The sequence below is a fragment of the Synchiropus splendidus genome, chromosome 5, assembly GCF_027744825.2.
Source record: "Synchiropus splendidus isolate RoL2022-P1 chromosome 5, RoL_Sspl_1.0, whole genome shotgun sequence".
NCBI classification, from domain to species: domain Eukaryota; kingdom Metazoa; phylum Chordata; class Actinopteri; order Syngnathiformes; family Callionymidae; genus Synchiropus; species Synchiropus splendidus.
This window is the reverse complement of record NC_071338.1, coordinates 5,629,519-5,656,170: the sequence shown is the minus strand read 5'-3', so window position 1 is coordinate 5,656,170 and position 26,652 is coordinate 5,629,519. Positions and strand designations below refer to the sequence as shown.

General features: G+C 40.3%; 1 protein-coding gene across 4 annotated transcripts in view; it reads right to left on the bottom strand.

Annotated features, from left to right (window-relative positions):
• The window catches only part of adkb (adenosine kinase b), a 142,647-nt gene that overhangs the window by 100,751 nt on the left and 15,244 nt on the right, over positions 1–26,652 (bottom strand). For all 4 annotated transcript variants that reach the window (XM_053864531.1, XM_053864534.1, XM_053864532.1 and 1 more), the window contains one exon: positions 22,361–22,439. In XM_053864531.1, the coding sequence (XP_053720506.1) occupies positions 22,361–22,439 (79 nt within the window). The remainder of the gene's footprint in view (positions 1–22,360; positions 22,440–26,652) is intronic.

Below are 26,652 nucleotides of genomic sequence, written 5' to 3'. Positions count from 1 at the left end.
ATTGCCAACTACTCAAATGTTAGTACTCATACTTGGTCAGTAAAAAAGTGGCATCCTCAATATTAAATATCAATAGCTCTCAGATATGATATTGATTTTTTTCCACGTGGCAATGTTGTGACATCATATTTGTGTCTGGCTAAACAAATATGAGCACAGCTCAAGGGTGTCTTTTGACGGTATCTGAGGTAAGTTCAAAAACATGCTCAACAGTGGAGGGGAAATATATGAGGCATGTGCTAGGCTAACACCATCAATGTCATCAGAGGTTGTAATGGAGTGTCACACTGCGGTGACATTCATTGAATATTGTTCATTGAATCCACCTCCAGCTGCAATGTCAGCTGCAGAGCGCAGAGCTCTCTGTATAATGGAGGCTGTGAATGGGACTATGCTTTCTCCATGATTTGAGAGTCACCTGTCGTGTCAGCACGATTGAAACGTCACCTGAACATATACCGAAGTGCGACAGAACAATGTTCATTCATTTCTGAGTAATTTAGTTTTAGAAAGAACAAAACAGTGCCCACTCAAAACTCACAGTTCTGACTACCTACCTAGAACTGACATCACAAAAGCTTGTTTTATTAAGCCGCACAGGATCATGGGATTGACGACAGCGCAGTGCAGTGTGACTTTTTAACCACGAATGACTATTTCCAAGAGAGTTGAAGAAGCGTGCTTCTGAATGTGAGTCACTTATCTGCATTTGCTAACGTCCCTGCTATGAAGGCGCACAGTTTTTCAGCACAACAGCTGGGGCAAGGCTGCAATGGAGTCTCCCCATGCTGTGTGAGGTCGGTGCAGCAGACATTTCTGTGAACAGTTTCGCAGACAGACATGGCCCAGATTGCAGGTTTGGCAGGGAACCACTCATGCTCCAACAGGCAGCTCCACTGACTCGTCCTGGCTCTGTACTTTGACGTTCGTCAGAATCTGTTAATCCATCTTCCTCTGCTGTCACTCAAGTGGATAAATGATTTTGCAGCATACTAAAAAGTCAATAAACTCCTTTTGGATGAATGAAGCTGTGAAATGTATGGTGCCCACAACATGGATGAGGACCAACACATGAACTCGGGGAGGAAGAGATCACCTCGGCAAATGAATAATAACAGCACATCTGAAAACAGTGTCTCTGTTGACGTCACTTTGTCATGAGCCAACTTACACGTTGAAATGCTGCAACAAATTTATAACAAAGAAGACACATGAGACAGTTTTGTTTTTACGAGCAAACAGGTTGGTTTAAGCTGCATTAAAAATACTACTACTACTAAATACTGAAACCGTTTTCTAAATTACCAGGTACCACACATATGTGTCTAATACTATGCCTAATTGTGGGAAAACCCCAGCAGACTTGTTGGAAAGGTTGTCAGAGAAATCACTGACAGCTGGCAGCCGCAAGAATTCAGAACTGCTTAGCCAGCACTTTGTGACTGGCAGGAGGAAGTTACACCCACTTTGTAATGATATGTTTCTGTTTGGGAAGGTGCCACGAGAGCCACTGCCAAAGTAGACATGACACACTGATCAGATTACTCTATGTCCGAATGAAACTAGAATAATTGGTCACTTTGGTGCTTCTGTTTTCTTAACATGTACAGTTGAGAAGTGATGTTTTTATAAATTAACAAATACCTTCACAGACTTTTCTTTTTAATATTCAGTTCATTATATAGATATATATATATATATATATATATATATATAATTTATATATATATAAATTTATAAAAATTGTACCTTATACCTTCACAGACTTTTCTTTTTAATATTCAGTTCATTATATATATATATATATATATATATATATATATATATATATATATATATATATATATATATATATAAATTTATAAAAAGTGTTAATTCACTTTTTACAAATTAACAAATACCTTCACAGACTTTTCTTTTTAATATTCAGTTCATTATATATATATATATATATATATATATATATATATATATATATATATATAAATTTATAAAAAGTGTTAATTCACTTTTTACAAATTAACAAATACCTTCACAGACTTTTCTTTTTAATATTCAGTTATATATATATATATATATAATGAACTAAATATTACACACAGGAACAGCAGTGATGCCCTCACTTTCTGTCTCACTCTAAGATATTCTTCTTCGGAATATTAATTACCTAAAATTTTGAACTTGCTCTGCAACGCCTACTGCAGTCACCCTTGTTTCTTCGACTGGGTACAGTTTTCAAACTCTTCACTCCAAAACGTTGCTTAATTCAAGTTACCGGTGTCTGCCATCTGACTGTTGCTACATGTTCAGACAACCAGATTTTGACAAGCATCATTAACATTTATTTATACTGAAATTCGGTAGGGTTGAGCAGCGTGATCCATTTTTGGCAAACAGCAGCTCCACCAAGGGGATTTGCAACATAAATCCTGGGCTCCACCACACCTGCTCTGTTTGCTCCACCAGTGGATTCCGGGGATTGAGAACAGGGCCATTTACCACAAATACATGCAACTGTTTGCCAACGACACCATGGTCTGGTCCTCCTCTCATCTATGTTTCTATTACTAGACTCTGTCCTCCTCGACGCTGTCCTACTGATATATTCCATGAATCACTTTAAGAAACTCAGCAATTATCTGTTGCAACACAGAGTCAGTGAAAATCTATAGCGCAGAGATCTTGAAGCAGCTCGATTGTCAGCCCTGTCACTTCCCATCTGCAGGCTTCTACACTCTGTGACGGACCTCAGTGATCTTTATCTCAAATCAATAAAAAGATATTGACTTCACATCAGAGCACAAGTTAAAAAAAATAGTGGATGAATTTACCCCTTATGGAGTTGAGCAATTCAGTTACGAATTAGTGCCAATACAGCGAGTCAGAAAATACCAGTGATGTGACGAATCAGCCTTATTACCACTGGTATTATCATATTCACAGGGGCATGTATATACATAGATAACTTACCTGAGATAAACAGCCGCATGAAGCCATACGGCAGCGGCCGAGGCAAGTGATGTGATCAATTATCAAGTGGCCGACTCTCTTTAATTAGAGGGTTTAAGTATTGAGTGAGCTGTGGTGGGAAGCTGAGAAGCAGCATGTAAACCAACCTCATTACACTGCAGTGATTCACCTCCCAGGAGCTGTGATCCACACAATGTTTACACCATACATTTGTTTCTGTGGTAACATATCGAGTGGAGGAACGCTCATTGACAAACCCCCCCCTCCTCCTCCACCGCCTCCTCTCTACTTTCTTTCTGTCGCTCTCCCTCCCACTCACTTCTGAAGAGTCTGTCACACTGGTTTGCCTTTTTTTGTGAAGAGTCTGGAGAGGTAGCACAATGTGCCCTAGTTAAAGTAGTGCCCCATCTGCCGAGAATAATGAGACAATTATGCTACAAGGAGCCATCATTAACTCATCTGTGGTGGCCATTTTCCAAACACAGACATTCCAGGTTTATATTTTCTTTTCAGAAAATCTCATGCTCACTCATGTTGGAGTATTGGCAGTGAGGTGACCAGGGGCTGGAAAAAGGTGCTACTGACGGTTTTGGTGTAGGACTAATGGAATGCAAGCTTTATAAAAACACAGTGAGAAGTACATCCATTTCATCTATCCGCACCAGATAAACTGAAACTAAAATACAACATGAAATTAAGTGTGAGGTCACAAACTAGATTGAAGCAAAGCTAAAAATAAATAATTAGATTTCCTATCCCTATTTGCTTTCACTCTTCAGACAACAATGCAACAATGTCAATTGGAAGTAATGGCCATACTCTCTTCCCAAAGAACAAAAAACTTCAGCTCTTTGTGAACATGGACATCACTTGATCACAGTTACCACAGTATCAAGACAGTCCATTACATGTGTCAGAGGAACAACATCCATGAATCACACTGGCCCATACAGTATCAAAATAAATACTATTTTACACACACAAACTGGGAAGCCAGTGCTGAAGTGTTGAAAACTATCATAATACTGCTTTTGAGAGAAGTGACCATGAAGACCTGGTTTTCTTCTTGAATTACAGCGATTGAAAACCCTCACGTAAAATCATCATGACAGGGGAACAATCATCAATAGAGCTAAGGGGAAAACAGTTCACGCGCCTCAAATAACTTATAGCACCCGAGGGTCGCCAGTTGATGATCCACTGTGTTAGAATACCTTTTATACATTGTAGACTTCAGTACACATTTATTTCTGACTCAACACCTTCAATCTTGTCATGTTTCTTAATTGTAATAACAAATGGAGAGAAAATGATGAAAAACAATACAACTCTATCATTGTACCACATCGCTGCTGCTCTCAAGACTGAAGTACCACGTACCATGTGAGTGCAGTTTTGTATCTTTGAGCATTTAATTAACAAATGATAATAGCTTCTTGGTCAATTCAATACATTTAATGAACCTCGGGACACTTTGTTGTCAAGAATAGACATGTTCTCTTGAGAGCTGAGCAAGACTGATACGTCTCCACTTCACAGCTTCAGTCACACAGAGACATGTAGGACCTTTCAATAGAACTTCAATCAGATCATCTAATCAGCCATGAATTCATCTGTGAAGACAAGCAGGGCGAAACTCTCCACAGAGAATCCTGTATCATTCTCACAAATCTTGCTGCGCTATTTTACAATTATAATTAGACATATTATCTAAATTCCTAAAGAGATGTTAATCCAAACAAGGTTATCGCTTCACATGCTGGAGAACATGTGCTGGAGCCTTGTCAGTATTCGCTGAATCAACTCGGCTTGTTGGACACCACAGAGTAGGAAGAACATCCATCCATTGACTCACTGCCTCACTAATGTCATGATTCTGCTCTTGTTTTGTCATGTTCTTCCTGTTTCTTTGGCACACAGCTGGAGCCAATCAACCCCTGATCACCCATGTACAAAAACACCTGGACTCCAGCGCCGTGTACCAGATCGTCTCCTTTTGCTCCCTGTGATCGTGTCCTGTAGTTCCTGTGTTCGACTCCCATTGTTTCCCTGTGATGACGCTCTCCTTTGTTCCCTGTGGTAACTCCTGGTTCTCGTGGCTCTCCTTGTTCGTTCTCTCGTTCTGTACGCTAGCTAGCTTATTTTGGATTTCTTTGTCTTAAACCCTGGTGCCTGCGTTAGCGTTCTGTTTCTTCCTGTTTACGCGTGTTTCCTGGTTTCTTTTGTCACTATCTCTGTTCATTGTGCTTATCGTTTCTCCGTTTCCAGATTTGACTTAGTTTGTTTCTCCCGGTTCGGTGACGCTTTCTGTTTGGACTTTTCACTCATGTTTATGGAAGTCTGCTAGTTTTGGTTACTCCGTTTGGACATTCAGTCTTTGCTTTTGTTTCTCCCGGTTCGGTGACGCTTTCAGTTGTGATTTTGTTGCTTAATTATTAAAATATTTGTTTTTGACTCACTCCTGCCTCACTGTGACTTTCACCACTTGCACTTGGGTCCCGCTCCACGTCCTTGACTCGTGACAACTAACAAATTAAGAAAGCAAAAAGAAACCAAAAATAAACTTTTGTCAACATACAACTCGATCCCCATTATTAAAATCCAGAAAACACAATTTACTAAGTAGTTATAGTACTATTATCACAGGAGAAGAGTGCTTTAAGATCACAATAGAATAACAAATGTGACTGGCATTGCACACAAATGTGCATAGAATGTGTTTATGAAACTCCTGGTGAGGAGAAACAACAAGGTCGGCAGCATATTAACCATCTGAGGCAATTCTTCTAGTTGTACTCCCATGATGCACTGGGCTGTCTTCCCTGACTCACTTACTGAAGAGTCTGAGAGCTGCTTCTGTACCAACACGACAATGACAATGAATGACAATGAAGTTATTGCATGCAAGTCCAAGCCAAGTCATGAATAGCAAGTCGGAGTCAAGCAAAGTCAGAATTCACTGTACGACAGCAGTCAAGTAATTCAACTCAAGGTAGCAGCAACAGATATTCTCGCTTCCTGAGTCAAATCAATTGTTTGACGCACATAGGTAATGTACCATTATTCCCCCGTGTGAGAGAGAGCAATAACTAAGAAGGTTTGTTATGGAAAGCCACTGATGACTGAGCACACAGGTAAACTTTCAAGAGGAGACTAGAACGGTGACAAACTATAGATGAAGCTCTCATTTTAATTACAGTTGTGGGACAGGCATTCTCTACTCACTGAAAAAGTGATTAACATCAGACCTTTGTCAGATCTGGAGGCACAAGAAAGTGGATGAATCTTCTTTTCTGATCTGAAAACCAGAACATCAACAAGAGCACAGTCAAGAGTTCAAAGAAACTGCAAGTCCCATGGTGCACGACCAATCACTGCCACAAATTGGATGTGACGGGTGCAAACTGTAACTCTGCAGACATGAGACAGCTGGGTGACAGCAGGCACAAGGGCTAACAGTGACAGGAGAAGAAGATGCTGCAGAGCATGGATTCATGGATAGATTTATGACCAAGTCCAGACTGAAGTAATCCATCAGTGGAATCACACTTGATCACGGTAGGGGCAGGTTCAGATTAGGCTTTGAGGGTGAGTTCTTCAGTCGGCAGCTCACAGAAACATTTGGGGGCTGTGTGAGGAAAAGAGCAACTAGCTGCACTTCACCATGAGTCTGATGCCACCCACAAAGGTGCTTTTTCAATCTAGTGCAGTCTCTTAATTGGAGCAGTTACGCTGTGATAGAGCGCTCCCACTTCTCCAGATCTTCTTGCAGTGGGATAATTACAGTTTGGCACCAGCTAAAAACGAGCGAAAGCCATTTCTGAATGATCAAATTTATGACGGAAAATAATAAACCAGAGGAAGCCCACGTTTGCAATTAAAAGTGACTGGATCTTTCTACTCATAATGCTGTTCTGTACGGGGCATTTCAGGGTGGATACAAGCAGACCAGGAGCCCACTGTGGCCAAACTTCAGAGTGGTCGTAGCACAGAGCTGATGCCTCCTGAGAAAGCAAAATCTGCCCACGGATCACTTTACAATTCTCAGAGGGTCTGATAACCACATCTTGAACTAAATCAGTGTGCTGATCCTGCAGTATTGGGTTAGGGACGTGTGAAGGGACCTGTTGAATAAGCTTGCAGGATATCAACATCCTCACTTCATGTTTCTCCAGCCAAGTAAATTGTTTAACTTGATTAGTCCCTGCCAAAGCGTTGTACTTCTCAGTGCCGAGCCCGTCAGACAGCGTATCAGCATGTCGTGGGGGAAAGTGCTCTCCCAAGTCTAAAGGTGGAGCCCATTACCCCGAGTAAAAGCACTGTAAGTTAATAGGATTTGCACCCGATCAAGAGACTGAGCCATTTCCTGAGGCTGTAACAGGCCAAAGCACAAAAATAAATGTGCCTTTATTCAACTCTGCTTGGCACCCCTCCTTCCCCCACCCCACTCCTAATAGCCACTCTGATCCCACCTCTTTTATTTTGTGCCTTGTTGGAGTATCTCTTATTACTGTATTACATTTTGCTCCCCCTTGCTCTTCTGACTCTCCCTTGTTGCCGGTAAAAATGGAAAGGTTGGCGCTTTTAATCAATTGTTGGGTAAAAAATGCACGGTAAGCAAAGCGTGGCCTGTGGACTAGGGCAGAGGGGGCACCAGATTAATCATGGCTGATACACCGTGAGGATATTCAGTGAGTAGTAATTGCCAAGGGGCTTTATGTAATGTATTCTACCCATGAGGTAAAACCTTGTAACAGCAAGAGAGGATAATGGAGTTAGAGGATCATAGAAAGTGTTTGCTGCTCCAACCTTTAACTTGGAGCTTAACCCCGACCTCCAACAGTAATTACATGTTAATTGCCAACTGAGCTGCAAAGGAAGCTCCCTCCGACCCCACTGGCTGATGTTAACTGGGATTAAAAGCCTTGTCTGTGGTTCAATGAGCCAAAGACTATCTAAAATAAAGAACGGAGAGGGTATCAGAGAGTACAGTTTCTATGCTACATGTTCACCATAAGAGACAATGGATCAGCTCTAAAGGTAAGAGGTGTTTTTTATTGTGTATATATATATAAAAAACAAATCACAACGTGACACGCAAGCATATCACTGCATGTCGTCACTCGACCTTTGAGTCAGTCTGACACTGACAGGCTAAGAACTGTGGTTAAAAATGGTCCTTCAATATTTGATACTACTATTCAACACTGATAATACTACTGCTACCTCAGTTGACTGTTTAGCTGGTGGATCAAAACACATTCTTTTCCAATGTATATTAAGTCTCTGATTACCATTACCACATCCCAAATATTGACCATGAGTATTTTCATGCCAAGTCCTCAAAGTACATACATCATCTGTTAACTTTACACTTTACAACCTGTTCAGTGTTGCGGGCAGTGCTGGAGCCTCTCCCAGCAGTCACTGGGCGAGAGGCAGTAATACACCCTGGACAGGTCACCAGTCCATCACAGGGCACACACACACCTACGGGCAATTTTCAAGTGTCCAATTGCCCAAGTGATCTTTGGTCTGTGGGAGGACACCATAGTGGCCCGCACACACAGGAAGAACATACACCTTCCATACAAACTCCATGCAGAGCCATTTGAGCTCCAGCAGCTATTCTCATACACAGTCGATATCACTTTTAAATAGGCATTTATGTTCTACACATCCCCAACAAGCAAATATCACACTAGTTCTAACTCAGAATGCAGCATGAAGATTTGTGTGGGCGAGGCGGATACACGGAACAGCCATCCCTGTCACAATGTCATCACAGATTAGTATTTAAGTCATTCGCACACAAGGCCACTGCACAAATGTTGAGGCACACATCTCCTTGGATGTATGAGCAGAAAGATTAGAAGATGCAGGGAAAAAAAAGAATATGTTCTTTGTATTAGTCCATTTGCTCATTGTTTTCTTCAATTATTACTTGTAACCGCACAAAGATGTTCAAGGAGAATTAACAGATTGGTTAGCATTCAGTTCGGATTTTGAATACAAGGTTGGAAATTGATGCTTTTAATAGTCATTTATTAAATCAGATTAATCAATTATTCGAAAAATTAATAAACAACCTATGAACTTATTCTGAAAATAATGGTGATATATGACATTTGATGCGGTTGACACAATGATATTTGACTGTTGGCTATGTGTCACGACTGGAGAAACTTGACTACTCTGCAGTAAGGAAAAATGAGATTTGTTTGAAAACTTTGAGGAAAACAAGGGACCCATTTTCATGCAGACCCAAGTTCAGCTCACTTTACCAACCTGAATGTCTTCAAATAGTTAAGTTGAGCAGGAGCTGCCATAAACCTGGTGGGAGAGCCTGGAATAATCCAGACGATGTTAATGATGCAATTTATATGTGAGGGGACCGGTGTTTGGCAGGCTCTTTCCGTCTGAGCGAGCTGCATGAGCCAGCGAGCTCACAGCACCACCTGCTAGATGGAGAGGGTGGAGTAGGAGGAGGATGTCAGAACCCATGTGAAAAGAGGGAGCGAGCGAGGCACTGATAAGAGCCATTACTATTAGTGTCTGTCTGTCACCTGCTGTGCGTCATCCAGCCTCCTCTCGCTCCGCATGTGCCCCCATCCCCATCCGTTCTCCCGAGGTACATCACTTTAAATTTGCACTCACCTACACATTTTCCATCCTGTCACAGATATACTCGGTTGGCTTGGAAAAAAAATGAGGCAGGCTGCACTGTGGAAACTGCTGCGAGCTTTGGTTCTAAACTATTGCAAATTAGGAAAGGTACAGACAGCTGCCACTGTTGATTTGATAAACATAACTGCTTGAGACGCACAGATGAGCGGTTGAATTGCCACAGAGGGATGGAATATCCAAAGGATAGTAGGAAAAACACAAAGCCTAACTTGGTATTTCATTAGTTGCTTGGCACAACAGTGCAGCATCTTAAACTTATGAACTTAGGAGAAATGAACAGTAATTGCAGGCTGTTCTTTATTTTCTCAAAAACCTTTTAAACCAAAATATTTAAAGCTGTTTTTCCTCAGTTGCTATGCAACACATCAACTGCTAAGAGTGGGAGCACGCTGAGAATGTGCCAAATAAATACTCCTGCCACAGATATTCAGTGGGGAAATGTGAGAAAGGGGCATCATTCTGCCATCTGACTGGAATTCAAAAGAGTTGGATGAAAGATTTTTACTGCGCAGTTACTTCAATATGCCTACAAAATGGATGTGGAAGTCAGTCTGGGACGGCTCTCAGTCGTCATAAACGGTCATATTTAAGTGGCAGATGAGTTTTTTCTAAAATGGTCTTTCAGACTGGTGCATGTTTCAGGGGAAACATCACGTCTGAGTGGGGTGGGACTGTGAAATTCTACAAATAAAACCTTGAACACACGGTGGATTACACCATTAAGGGAGAATTTATAGGGGCAAAAATATGGCCAAAAGAACTCAGGCACTTCATGTTCTGTGGGCGAATGATTGTTTTCTGGAAAAGTGTATTACCATCAGAACAGTCACAAAATTGTATTGGCTTCTCATCGATGATGTAAACACTTGAGTCACCAATACAAGTTGCATTTTCGATAATAGGGTAAATAAATAAAATATTAAAAAGTCAAAAAACAAAAAAAACAACCAAAATCACCCAGCTTCAAAAGCCCAGACCTGACACATGGTTTGAAGGTGAGCAGAGACCAAATCACAAACAAGTGCTAGTGTTAGTCTGATGACGTAAATTCAAATGGTTTTTATGAGACTGAGTACATGACTGTTTTAGTCAGTTTTGCGTATTCAATGTGTGCTGGTGCTGCAACAGAAACAGCATTTTAATTACCTAAACAAACAAAACAAAACCATTTTTGACCACTGCGAGTTGTGGCAGCAGTACAAAATTATATACACAGTGAAAATGATCCAGAAAGTACAGTCATATAAAAGGTGCAAATGTGTCTCTAAAAAGGATAAGACAGCTTGGAGCAGATGTCTAGTTAATAGAACGCTTCGATAAGGGCTGTGACTGCGGAGGTGTTCTCAGTATTTTTATCACGTCATTAAAATGAAGGGTGAAGAAGCTGTCGATCAAAAGCAAGTCACAACCAACAGAAGAAAATCATGGGAAAAAATGGACCTTGTATTTCCCATTTTGACACTCTTCAATCAGATGGATCAGATAGAGTAAACTAGTTAAATCCATCCAGACTATGTCACACTGATTAGAGAATGAAGACTGATCCACTAACCAGACCATGGCACACACTTTGGTTCTCTTATCTTGGTCATTCAACCAGGAACCAATGAAGTGAATTTCAGTCAAGTATTTACAGTACTTGTCAATCTGATCGTGTATCAGATGATGGCTGACGGATCTGAATAAGGCTATACAGTTTATGAAGCAGAGGGACTGTACAAACCAAAATCTTGCTCAACTCATTAAAAATATAGATTGAACAAAACCTCTGCTCATGTCCAATCTGCAGGTCAGCTGGCGATTGACTTGCACTTCTGTTTTGGTCGAATCCAAAACAAACAGTTTTGAACAGTTTTCACATTTTCTGCAAGGATTACAACCTGCACTATTCCCAATAGCTTAGTGGAGATAAAACTGCTTAAAACTTTGCTAAAAGCGTCAACCAGGCTGCCAGACATAGATCTAGATGGATAGCTGGTCTGGGCCAGTTGTGAAAGAGCCAAGCAAACGTAGTACCGCGGACTAAAAGCAAGGTAATGTCATGCAAGGCATTGAATTTCATTCCTCTGCCAGAGACTGAGCCCAGATGACTCACATCAAGTTTGTCTCCTGAGCTTCACTGTCAACCAACACTATTAGCAGTCCATACTCATGTGCAGCCATCAACTTATTTCGTTCCTGAAATCGGGTCTCACATTTGACTGAAAATGAACTTCACCTAAGCAGCAGTTTATGAATTCTCACTAGCCCAGTGATTCTTAAGCTTAGGGCCGGAGCCCATGGTTGGGCTTGCGAGCCGTTCAGTTAGAATATACTTGACACATATGGTGGCAGTAGTGTGTCATTGTATTGACTTGACAGCTGCAAATTTGTGATAGTTAACAAATATGGAGAAGCAGTTGAAAAGAAAAAATGATTAGGAGAGTGATGCACCCCCAACAGTAAAAACTGTTCATGAAAGCATGTGTTGAAGCGGTTTTGAATGGCAATACTTTTATTTACACTTTACGTATATGTTCTTTGGAGTAAAAAATCAAATATATTATTTTTATTTTATGATATTTAGACAGGTATTTATTATCTTTATTTTCAGGCTATTTTTTCCTTTCCATTCTTTAGTAAATTTTATGAAAATGACTTGAGCCTGGTTCTGCTGCTGGTTGGACTATTCAATGACAAATAAATATCTTTGCGACGATCACATGCCATTTGACAAGGTTTCGCTTTGTTTACGCGTAAATAGATTAAAAATGGTTATTGATCACAAATGAAATCAAGAGTAATGAATCTGTTCTATTTCTTGAATGGGCCCTGGACCCAGTTGTTCAGGGGAAAGGTGGGCCCCGAGATCAAAAAGGTTAAGAACCCCTGCACTAGGCAACCCCAATCTTGAGCATCTGAGTGGAAAATTAAATCAAACCGTTTTCTGTGTGAATGCCAAATTTGAGTACACACAGGAAGGAGGCACCTTGGGGCTGGCCATGGGCCGCAAACAAATCCTTGAGACGACGAAGCCTTGTATGATCGCCTAGCCAGCCTTTATCACAGTGATCATTCAGCCTGAGAATGAATTCATGCTCCCGAGATAGAGTTGCTCTATAGTCTTGGGAGGAAGACTTTATGCCAAAATTGTGGAGGCATGTCAAACATCATGTCCGTGGCATGGTAACACATACACACTCTATACATCTCTATACTATTAGGACAGATACAGATTTTCGCTTCACAATTACCATGGCAAAAACATGTCACAGTAACAATTATATGACAGACAAAGATGTAAAAAGAAATGGCAAAATCATTGAAATGTATCTTTAACTTATGTGAAATCACAGCTTACAACATGAGAAGCACAGAAAAATCTTTGCGTCCCCACCATAGACTGCTCAGCTCAAAATATTGTCGTATTCTAGTTCATTGTTCAATAAAGTTTGAAAGTTCAATGAGAGCAAAATCTTAAATTGTTGAATAATCATGATTATGATATTAATAAAAATAATTGTGATTATCATTTTTCCCACAGCCCAGAACGGTATACCACGACAGCATCACATCACCCTTGCAATACAAAGAAATCAGACTCACCTCTGAATAGTTCATTTTATTCAGAAACTTGCCACTTTAATCCAGAACCATGTCGGAGGAAGGTCACCAACTATGACAACAGCTGCCAAGTACGACGCTATGTGATTCATATATGGTATCTTATGTGCCCTGTGAGTCAAGCTCATGATCACATGAGGTCCTATATACCCCACGTTGGACTACACTGCCTGGATAATGTGGTCAACCAACCAACCAACCAAGCTTGCATGTTGTTGTTTAGCTTGACTACAACTGGACTGGGTATAACACAAAGGAAAGAAACAAACTACTCCTCAGAGTTGAAGACGGTCAAACAGCATCACAGAATGTCAAGAAGTAACATGTGTGACGTGATGCTACAGTGGTGCTTGAAACAAATAACAAACCAGATATTAGCCATGTTGCCAATCACGAAGGCCCTCAAGACCAGATATCTACATTTGTCTTCATCCACCTTCACCCAGGTCGGGTCAAAGGGAACACACTGTGAGTCAAGCTCATGATCACCAGGTTCTACATACCCCAAGTGATGTGAACGTTTAATTAAAGAGGGCGATCTGAAGAAGTGCCATCCCATGGCTAACTCAATAAGCCAAGCACCTACTTTGTTTTATAGTCTGATGACGCCCTCACTCATTACATTGCGGCAGGAGCTATATTTGACAGTTGAGTGCCAAAGTGTCGACATGCAACACAGAAAGCTGACTTCTGCATGAGCTTGATATTAAAAGTCAGCTGACGATAGTCGATACGTGACGCTTTAGCAGAGAATGTGCACATTCACAATGGACCCAAATAAATCAGCACCTTGGTGTTCACCCGTAATGATGATTGAAAAGCAGCATATATACAATATAACACTATTAAACACAACATTAAAATGTACACACCTGCCAAACTTGAGGGAATGTGGCTGAATAACTGGCACGAAAACACACCTGGCTGATCAAGATGAAAAGACATGATAGTAGAAACGTGAATATCTCAATTCACAGACTCACTACAATGTTCTTATGTTAAATACACAATGGCTTGTTTGGGTTTTAATCTTCAATGACTGGGACCCTCCATGGTAGTTACTGTAACAGGCTACTGAAAATGAGTAATATAAAATAAATGATAAATGCACCCATGTGTTGGTTTATTGCTTCATTTTTCTTCATAACCACTGCTTACCAATAAATAATTCAAAAGTTTATTAATGGTCAAATAAATGCCCAAGAGAGAAGAAGCATCCAAAAAAAATCTGCCATCACAGCAAACCCACTTTTTTCTTCATCAGTGCATGAGTTGCCAATCGTGAGGCTACTTTAAGAAAATGTTGCTGATGGTGACGACGGTTACAGATTTAAAATTTAGAAAGAAAGATAAAAATCTAGCAGCAATGAGGACAGAAGAGTAATGTAAAAAGGACTACAGCTTGTGAGCTGAGGAAGAGGATGAGAGCTGGCTTGTGAAATATAGCAAGTTCAACAATTTGTTAGTGAATATTGTTGACACCTTTGATATAATATCTGTTATTTCACAAGTGAATATGTGACTAAACGTGTGAAATAGAAATACCGTTGTATATTTATGTGGCACCAGAGTTTTCACTCGCACAAAGTGCCATGAACTTCTCAACATGGAAAGCTGATGGTACAGTTTGAATTATACCATTCTGTGCTGTTGTGTTAGGTGTAAGCAGCATGCGTGAAAGCATGTGGAAAGTTTGTTCATGATCCTTCATGTGACAAACGTATCCAGCTCTGTGAGCCTCTCTGAAATGTGTGCAATAACAGATTGATTCATACTGTTCTTTGAACGTTTTTTTAACTTGGCTACAAGATGAAACTTCAGTAGCTTTGAACAGCGCTTGATCACAACGACAAATTCATTATTCATTCATAAACACCCATGCTGCAGTTTAATTTTTGGATGTCATTTTAGGTTTATTTTAGGTTTTGCTTAATATTCAATATTTTTTCAAAGTGAAAATGGCATCACTAAATGAATCAGTAGGTCAAGTGTTTAATCTTGTACTTCTATTTGAACCTAAAAGAGCAAGCAGGGGTGAGTAGTGAGTCAAGCTATAATGTGGTAGAGAATACAAACTTAAAAACCTCCAATTGTAAGCACCAGATGCTAAAACAAATCTGAGGTTGGTTGTGCTTTCTTCCAGCACATAAAACCATCTATTACTAGTCTATAGACAGAGTTTGACCACACATATCACCTCGCTCTAAGTGGTACCAGACCAAGGAATTTCTCCATCGTGCCGTTCAGCTTGGAGAAGAGAGGTTTATTTATCTAACAGGATTAGGTCATGGAAATATTCTTTCCTGAGAAATAACTCAATGAGACATCAAACTCTGTATTACTTTGCCCTGGCAAAATCCAAACTGATGAGTATTAACCACGCCAAGTCCTGGCAAGTACTGCTCTGGAACTTTTCATTGTTTTTTATCAAGGAACATCACACTGTGTGAGTCCACATGCAGTTTCAATTAAAAGCTCAGGACCAACATCCAAACCTGCACCCCATTTAGCCCCATTCCACTCTTCCCCTGGTCTGAGCAAATGCTAAACAGGCATCAGCACCATAACAGGGCTGGCAGACTGCTCAGCAGCTCTTTTGCTTGCCCAAGATGAATGAAGATATGAGCAGCCCGGTGTTGAGGACTGAGAACATCCCATAAACAGGAATGAAGTGAAGGCAACATACCTTATCCTAACATTTATATGCTCTCACCTCGAGCAAAGCCATTTGATCGGCTCACACTGCAAAGAAATAAAACGTCAATAAAGGTGATAGGAGTGTAATGAGAATGTTGATTTGCACGCCGCGCTGGGGTCGGATCTCTTTCCCTGACAGGAGCAATAACTCCCTATGTGCCTGTCTCTGCTCAGACTTCAATCTGTGGGCCCGGAGGAGCTGTTGGAGGACTTTGATGTTCTGTCTAAATGAATTGACTGTGTTCCTTGATATAGCCCCTCAGTGAACCGACTCCCCCCGCACATTCTGTCACCTGTGATAAACAGCACATGTGCTGAGTGGTAGCAAATTTTAAATCTGAGCAGTAAAACTTGGCAAAACGTTTCCTTTAAACTTAGTAAATGACTGTCTTGAATGCAGGGCGCTTCCTACCTCGACCCATTTGAGCCAGAGGTCTTTGATGTGCAAGACGACGTGAGTGGAGGACCGGGGGCTGGTTTCTGTTACCCTACAGCCCAGCAACATCCAGTCGGGAACCCTTCATGTCAGAAGGACTGGCAGAGCCCTACAAATGTGGGAGTGAACCCAATAACCTGCAAGCCACCAGTGATTGCCGATTATGAAACAACATGGTGAACTGACTGATTGAAACATATTAAGTATACGGTCAACATTTTTTGTCATGTGCGTCATTATATCGTTTGTGGCATCAATCAGTTAATCTATTCTGAAACAAAACTTACCAATGCAGTAAAATGCAATGACGTGACACTACAGCATGGCATCAGCTTGATATTGATTGCATACAGTCTTCCACTTCAAAGACACAACATTATTGAATTAAACACCAGCCTTAAAACCCAGGTCACTATTACCACAACAGGAAGCATCACTTTGCGAAAGTGATGAAAATGGCACTGTTGTGCAAGGCCTGTTTGTCTGTTGAACCTACAATGAAGTCTCAGCAGCTGATGTCAACTTTGCTGTCTTGTTCAGCTTTTATTTTGGCTTTATACTCGTCACTTCCTGTGTTTTCCCACCAGTCTTACGGAGAGTTTGAGTCCTGCGAATGGCAAATACCTGATACACCCCACAATCAGCACACCTGTGAATGCCCTTGCTCTCCCTGAGGTGTGTCCCAGATTGTCATTGCACTTTCTTTCTGTCGGTTCTCTTCTTTGTGTTTGCTTCCTTGATTCTCAACATTAATAGATAAATTATCAGTGAGTCAGTTCTGTTCCATGACGTGCTGTTATCTCAGTTGTGTGTGTGCGATCCTACTGTAAACTTGTATGTTATTTTTTTATGTTTGTTGTTATTTCCTCACTTTTTGACTTCATATTTTACCACAACCATCACGTGTATTTTCTGTTTCTGGACTTATTTTGTGTACTTCATGAGTGAATTATCAACTGCCAGCCAGTTCTGATTGTTGTTCCTCGATTCTGTTTGATTCTGACTATACACTGCGAGACCTACAAACTAAAACTGTGTCAGTATATCATTTAAAATAATGTAAAATGGATGCCATATGCTGTACGTTCTGTGTGATTCAATCACTTTAAAATCAGTCATAACGAGGTCAAAGATATTTCTCGCCGTGAAATAGTTATATTGATACTTGTTACACTTTTGATTCAAGTTATTTTAGACATCTTGTTTTCTAGCCAAGGAAAAGGATAAAAATGGTCCAATGCTGGAAAAGCTTTTTAAGTGATTTGCTTGAAGGTACTTTTCTACCGGTTTTCTTTGAGGAAAAAAACAATGAAAATTCCTAATAAAACAGTATAAAGCTCTTGGAAATTGAACAGTGTTGATGTATCCGATTCTAATGTTAACATACCTCATAAAGTTAAGTAGGAATGCCCCAATCAGACTTTTATGTTCCCAATAAAGATACAGATTCCTGTGCTTTGTGTATGGACCGATACTGATAGATACTAGTGTTTAAGTATGAACCATCTTTCCATATTGTGGGATAACACTGGTCATGCTTAACGTAAAAAGGCAAAAATGACCAATTATGGAACCACAAAATGTATTGAAACAGCGTGTTTACCAGTCGTTGCCTGCACTACTTCACAGCTGCTGCACAGCTTCAAATCGAAAAGGATTCTATTTCTTGCAGAGCTACCTGCAGCACCACTCCTAGTTGGAGTGGAGAGGAACAAGCTGAAAAGAAATTAATTTGAGCAAATTTCATAATAAAACATGATGTGTTGACGTTATTTGCATTTTACTGTGAGTGCAAATGTGAAATCCCAGCATGGCCTGCAGCTCCGCGCTGCATGAAACCAAAACCAAGCACGGCACCTGGCCATTTGAGTGGGAATGACCGTAGTACAAGAGACTCTCAACTACGGTGGCTTAAAAGGGCAAAACACATTTACAAACTCTTGGAACAAATTTACAAACTTCTTTAGTAAACTAATGTTTTCCTAAGTTTGCAAATGTGTTTTCAGCGTATGTGAATATGTTGCAGAATAGTATGGACAGGGATATGGATGTGATCTGGAAGTGGTTGTTGGGAATGTTCCACGTTCAATCGCATCACATCGTGCTTGCTGCAGGGGTCATGGTGTCACTCAAACGACTTCAGCTTCAGAAACAAAAACCTCTCTACAGATGCACAGAGAGCTGTGTCTAAGATGCCCCTGTAGTCCCTGTCTTGCTGTATGGTTCTGAGAGACTTTGGCAACGCCATTCGACGGAATCGACATTCTGGCCCTGCAAGGGATTGAAGAAATCCATTGGTGTCAATATGTTACCAATGCCGAGTTGCGTGAAAAAAACTGGACTGCATGAGCCGTGGCCACAAAGCATCGTGTCCGATGGCAAGGGCATGTCCAGCGCCGAACTGCTGAGCATCCGACTCAGGCCATCCTAGACTTTGACCCACTTGCATGGGGTTCATGAAGGCCGAAGATGCGCCACGCACTCAATAGCTCGGCACAACCTTCAAAGATCTACGCGCTGCTGGCACTGTGCTGCCAGAGGCTGAACAACTTTCCTAGGATCGAAGAGAGTGGATGACAATGGTTGACATGGTTGGCTCTACGTGCTGGCTCACACCGTGCAAGGATTTCGGATTTTTGTAATGGTCTTAAATTTTCCCCACCGTTTACTGAGGTGAAAAGAAAACTGTAAAAACATGAAAACTTGACTTTACAATGCACAACAAACAGTCAAACATCAGGAAAAGCTGCTCAATACTGGACTTAAAATCAATTCATGACAGATAATGTAGATTTCAGACAAAATCAAACCGCTTTCTACATGATCGATTCCACGGCAAACCTCAGCAGGAAAATCTTAGAAGGTAGGAATGGACCAATATTGAAAAATTAACCCGTGTTCTGTGGTAACAATACTTATCCCTTTGAGCTTCTGCTCAGTCAATACTCATTTGACTCAATCCAATTAACATCAATAGTGGGTTTTCTTAAAGCCGTAGGTTTAGTTTTTCCCTAATAGAGCAGAAATCCTAACTGAGGCCAGCTAGCAGTGTTTAACCTATTGCTGTCTCCGACGCAGCTGTTGGGTTTAGAGGAACGTAGAAGTTGGACTTGCAGGGCACTGATCCTTCCTCTCTCTGGGTTTTCCCAGCATGTGCAGTGATTCTCTCTCATCTCCAGCAGCAACAGTGCTGACCTGGATTGAGCATCTCATTTAGCCTCCTGACGCTTTGATGTGGATTCAGAGCTGCATTGCGTATCAGTTTTATACGAAGGTTCAGCTTCCACAATATGGCTGTTTTTGAAGTTTCCCTATACTGCAGGTGCCACTATGTGATAATCTGGGAGCCAATTATACATTATACATGCTTCATAAAGAAGAACTCGCTCAAGAAATTGAAATGTAGGAAAGAAAGTACAAGTATATTGCGGTCTGAAAATGTATTGTTACAGAAGAAATTTGATGAGGCACAAAATCATGCCACAGGGTGTAAATACGAGGGCTGTCAATAGATAAAAATGATCATAATAATAATCATTTCAATGAATCACACTAGAGGTGAATTTACTTGCAATTAAAGGCAAATAACTCACACGTTTAGTGTTTGTTCTAAATGTAAATTCATTCCACTGTGGAAAAAGAAGGAAGGAATGGACACATGGAATAGAATTATTATTGACAACAGCATTGTGAATAATTATTGTCCACAAACAAGGTCATTTGTCTTTGCAAAAACAACTTTCATTATTACTCCCAAGTAATTTCTGTCACAAATTTCAATTTCAAGGAAAGCTTGGGTCGTAAAAGATACACAATGCCATTTATCATGAGTTACCACAGCTGTAGTGCGATTAAGATTAAAATTTGTATCTAATGATATCCCAATTAAATTAGAATTAGAATCATGTTTCCCTGTTTTATACAACTGTATGTGACAATGAAATTGCTTCTATAGCCTCTCTATACATCGTGACCACTGCAATTTTCAGAATTTCACACATTATTTTATCAGTGACTTCCTTACACTCCTTGCAAGAAGAGATGAGTTGATAAACATTCCTCCAAACGTGTCTGGCCTCCCTAACTTTGTCTCCAAACCTTTCTGAACTTGTTTCTAATCTTGCCTTCCCTCGTCACAATCATAAAAATACGCGAGCATCTTCAGCACCGACTCTTCTAACTCTGCTCCTTCCTCAGTTCACAGATACTGTCTCTAAACCACGCCAGCCTCATTCCTGTCCCATGAAGCTTCTCCTTCACTATAACTGCCGCTCTGTATCAGCAAGAGTGAAAAGGGAACAGTTGTGTCTGCAGTATCAACAGATGTTGGGACACTTAAACACCTCCATAGAAGGCGTCGTCATCATCATCACCTCCTCGACCTCTGAGTGGTATTCTGCTGCCATCATGCAGATGAACAACAAAAGATGGCTCAGCCTCCCGCTGACACTAAGTAGCTTCCCAATGTTTTTGTGCCCATCAAAAAGTAACCACTTGTTTTAAATGCACCTTTCAAGTTTCTATTCAGCTTTAGCATATATTTAGCATCCAGGACTGCAAGAGATTCTACTCTGTCAATAACTCACTTTTTTGATTCTATCATTTTGGATGACAGTTCTCAAACATAAGAACTTACATCCACACAGCACTTAGTCATGGCTGGTGGCTAAGACCAAAGATCCCCAATCAATGCTGGTGTTGGCGGCACTGAAAACAATTTTAAAGCTCTCTGCAGTAGCGGCACACTTATTTGGAATTGTGATGTTCACAAAAAATGGTGTCCAACTGTTCTGAAGTATGCAGTATAATGTCAGAGCTACAGTGGATCACAGTGCTTCAGGAACTACTCAGGGCATTTTCCATGGCTCCAATTAAGTGCCAAGCGTATGACCAAGACAAGGTGGTGAATACCCAAATTCTAAATGAAAAGGTCAACATATGTATATACACTATAGGCCCGTCAACATGAATACTTTTGCCCAGCAATTTAAAAACACACACACACACACGTTTGTGTATATATATATATATATATATATATATATATATATATATATATATATATATATATATATAGAGAGAGAGAGAGAGAGAGAGAGAGATAGACAGATAGATAGATAGATAGATAGAGAGATAGATAGAGAGATAGATAGAGAGATAGATAGAGAGAGAGATAGACATGTACACAGAACAAAAAGCATGAAACTAAGAGTGCAGTAAATGTGTGCCAGTGACTAAAATGATGCAACAGCTTCTGATCTTGATAATTAAAGAGTGTTTGGATGGTGGAATGCAGCTCTTTTCAGTGGATGTTTACTCGTGACAGCCTGAGGGTCTGCCTGCTTTTTCTTTTTATGTTTCTGAATCCATCTTGTCCTAAATCCACACTAAAACACACACACACACGCACGCACGCACGCACACGCAACAAACGCGTGCTAGTCCATGTATGCGGATGTGAGCCTGACACAAACAAACAAAAACACACCAGAGATTCGACGCTTTCACAAACATCAGCCTTTCAATTAGCTCCTGCTCTCATTTCTCCTTGGAAACTAATCATTTTCCAGCTCGATGCCTTTTCTTTGTTGATAGCGCGCAGTCTTATCAGAAGCTAATCACTGTGTCACAAACTTGGCACCGGTAGTATTTGAAAATCCGATTCATTTGGCTAATCTATTTCAATCTAGATTTCCATTTTAGATGTGGACAATCATCACTTTTATTTAAGATGGTCAAATCCGCCTGCCAGCCAGAGAAATGCTCTGTATTTGTCGGATATAATGAGTGATGACTTGTTAAATACATCTACTTGTCTTTCTCTATAATTGATGTGAGATATGTGGGTGGAAATGAGGCCAATGAGGTTAACACAGCTAATGGTCAATCTCTGTGACTTTGAGACTCAGCACTTGTGGATGTGCCCCCCCCCTCCAAATGGCAGATGGCAGCTACAGACACACAAACCTGCGCGATCTTGACAGAGTTCTGGGTGGATCCACCAGCATGGTATTCAACTTTGTCCCTCCGGACGATCTCTTCAAATCTGGACAGAGGGGAACACACATGTCAACTCAAGACAAGTTAGATAAGATCAATGTGTATGACGTTGACTTAACATATTGCATGCACATCTGTACACCATACATATTTGATCCCAAAGACATTGAAAACTTTGAGATAGCTTGTGTACCTTTGGACAACACTTGTCATGTATACTTCCTGATTAAAAGAAAAAGACCAAAAAAGACCAGCAGCTCACTGGAAGACAGAGTTTCTCTTCCAAAGAGGAGTCTCTTTTCGCTCCAAGACTACGACTAGCCTCCTCCTCATCTGGATATGCAGGCGTACAGCACCAGCTTCTGCACAACATGATCCACTGTTTGGTCACGCGGCCAAATATGCTTCATTAAGTGCACTTCATCTGTTTGTCGTGATGAAATTTCTTCTCAATGAACTGACTTTACCTACCTAGTACCTAGCGCCTAGTTAAGATGGCTTTCTCACTACATTGAAATATAATTTGTTTTTGTTTCGATTATTGCTGTTTTTCTCATCTTGGAGATGAATGTATGTCATATTGCACGCTTATTATCCAGTATAATTTTCCATCCATTTACTGTGAACCAACTGGGCAAAAGTGGAAAGCAGGGCTAAGACATGCTGATAATCCTAGACTGGGATATATCACAAATGTACAGGGAGCTGTAGCTTAAAAGAGGCAGTTTGAAAGAAAACACTTACGGTCGCAGCTAGTCAGCCACAAGGTCAGTCAAAGTGAGAAAGAGGCTTATATCAACGATAAATGCAACAAGTAGCAGGCTGCATTCACTGGCACATTCTCACTGGCACATACTATGTCTGCCATAGGAGATATTCAGTGCTAAACAATTTTGGCATACATCTAAACTGAGTGACTGTTTAGAAGGAGACATGCGGGACTTAGAAGAAAACGAAGGACAAAAAACTGTGCGTGTGAGAATACATGGTGCGATAAGACTTGGACCGTATCTGGGGAACTGCGAGCAGGCTCACTATACAGTTCACACCATCTCCCTATGGGATGGATGTAGAAAAATATGCAACACAACCAGGAAATCAAACTGCTCAAGTAGCCGTGTACTCGGTCAATTACAATAAATATCAACATTCTGGCTAACTCCAAGTACTTATCCTGTCATTTCCCATTAGAGAATGCCAGAGTCAGTCAGCCAACCGAGCTTGTGTATCCCTTCTAGTCATAACTACAGTTATACCCTTCATGTAATCCTTGAACCAAGACCTGATCACTGCAGGAATTGGCCCACTAGGTGAGACAAATTCTTTCTTGACTTAGCATTTGTGAGAGGAATATGCATCTTCAATGTATTTTGTTGATCCTCATTGAATATACATAACCAATGTTTAAAAATAATATGCAATTTTGTGAATGTCCAATGGTCCTTTTGAGTCAACACAACAAGCTCCAGTGCCTTTAAATCATGTAGCACTTGCACTACATTTTCCATATGTGCTTGTTACAAAAAATTACAAGAATACAAGATACAAGAATAGATGTAGTTGAATATGTCATCACAAAATACAACTGCTCAAGAGAACAAGGGGAACAACCACACTAAACTAAACCTTGATCTCATCAAATGATATCAAATCAAAATCCTGCGGTGCGGTTTCAAAATCTTGCATAAAATCACAGGCTCTACAGATTCCTCAAGATGAGTCAAAATGAAGCTCATTGCTGTGTATGCCCACCTGTCTGTTGGGGCTGTGGATTGACAGGCATCTTGCAGTACAATGTTTCCAGATACAGGAGTGGTACTACTATACATTGCGATACTGTAAGTTCCGCCATATATTGTAATAACAGCCATCATTTTAAGCGGAAAATCAGATAATATAATATAATATCATGTGCATGAAAACAAGTTAATAGTTAAAACATCAGTCCAGTTAGACTTTCAGTTAAATTTTGCACTCCAAAAGTGGACTGAATTTCTCACTTAAACAACAAAATAACTCCAGTGTGCAAAAAGAAAATGTCACCAAAAAACAGCAGCATATCCAAGTGTCTATGTGTTAAATATTGATATAGACAACTTAAAATATCAAGATTTCACAATCAAGTATTGCAATATTTCATCAAAAATATCAATACAATATTGCAGAAACAAGAATCGCGATGTTTGTGTGCATCAATATCTTTTCACACCCCACTGCCTGCATGACCTCCCTACAACTCCTGAGCATGCTCCTTCTGAGACAACATCACTTTGCTGAGGGACCTCATCCCATACCTGGATCAGAGCATCTGACAACTCCTGGACAGTCTGTGGTGCGACATGTTGTTGGAGAAGGTTTCTGAACATCTCAGTCATTACGTCTCATTCTCGTTTATATTCCAGAGATTCCAGAGTCAGTGGGAATGATGTATCGACTAAAGTTTGGTAGGTATCCACAGAACCATCTTGGAAAATAATTCTTAGATGAGCATGGAAGGAAATTTGTCCACCTGCCTTCTTTCTCTTTGCCACTTGGCTCTCTCCGTCTTTACAGATCTTTAGTGGGTCATCATGGTCGAATGTGATCCCTGTTTGATCAATACTTCCTGCAGGAACTTCACCACAATTGGTCTAGGCATCCTGTCGATCTGCTGAGCTCAGTCAATAAGCAAGTTCTATTGTGTTCCACCTCGTTATTTAGGTTCTCTGTGAAGAGCCTGAGATTATCACATTCCATGGTTTCCGGGACTTAGAATTGATATTATTCTTTGCTATAGCATTGATTTCTACGCAGGCAGATCACAATGTCCCAACCAAGGATTTCTTCATAGTGTCTTTAGTGTCACCATTTTTAACTTTATCTTCATTATATCCGCTCTCTGGTAGTGCATTTCATCCTTTCTATCCTTAATTCCTCATCGAATAGAGCGAGAAAGACAATGTTTTTTAGGCATAATGACCTGTTTTGTTTGGGGCAGAAAGGTAGATTCCTGTATGTTTTCTGGTTTATAATTTAATGTGTAAGCCATTAAACCCCAAAGCCTCCACCTACATCTTTGGTTGCTCTAATTTGTAGCACATAATTTCTAATTTAAGAAGCTGGCTATGTCTGTTTAAAAATTTGTATATGACTGATGTTTCAAATACATAACATCTTTTATTTGTTAGTTTTGTGGGAGTGGGTTCTTTTTCCTGTTTAAAATAATGAAGCAGAATGTGAAAACAAGATTGATGGAGAAATACGAATTCATCAAATAGAAATTATGGTGCTTTTTATTTTTATTTATTTATTTTTTTTAATCAGAACCTCATAAATACACATGTCAAGTGACTTCCAAATACTATGATGGACTAACTCACAATTTCAGGCACTTGGTATGCAAAAAGTATTTTCGACTTATGTCTGGAAGAGATGTTTAAAAATCTGCACAACCTGGTTTAACTTGGCATGGAGGTAGTGTGAAAGTAACCTTTACTGCTTCAAAGAAATGCTGCACATCATGTCTCAAGGCAAATGGCTCGACTAGAGCAGAATGTTCCTTGTAAAGAAAAAAAAAAACTTTCCATGCAAGTGGAAAATATGCTAAGCAAGAAAAAAAAGTGTTTCCTGAGACACCTGTTATGACTCCATGACAAAGAAAGAATTTGAGCTCTGTGGGTGTTTATAACATGAAGGCAGCCGAGGGACTCCAGAACACATTCTAAATAGACACATAGCTTCTAAGGATTTCAGCTCTTTCTTTCCTGCTTCCGAGAAGTATTTTCTCCACCTTTCAGTGAAGACAGCATGGGGCCCTGCTTTTGTATGCCTCCAAAATCCTTTCCAAAGAGAAGAAGCAACTGGAAGGCATTTGCACCCTCAAACATCATGTGATCCTGTAGAAGGGACACCACAAACGACCCCCTTGGCCATTTATGGAGGGAAAGTCATTCTTTATCCAGGGCAGTGAACCATGGGAGGGAGGTGAGGCTAGAAGATTGTTTTGAACAGAATGTCCTCATACACCATCATCTTTTAAAAATCTGGTGGTTGCATTACAGTTAAATAGGCGTGCACTCGCAGTCATGCCACAAATGTGTGGGTATTTAATGTCTGCTATACTATGTTTCACTCCCCTGACAACCTGGTAAACGTCCACAGCCACTTGTAGTATTTTTCAATTTCATCCCCTTCATTTGGTGACCACTAGGGGCATTTATTTATTCAGCATGAATCAAATCTCATTCTAAGCAAGGGAATTAAGCCACTAACTGTGTTTA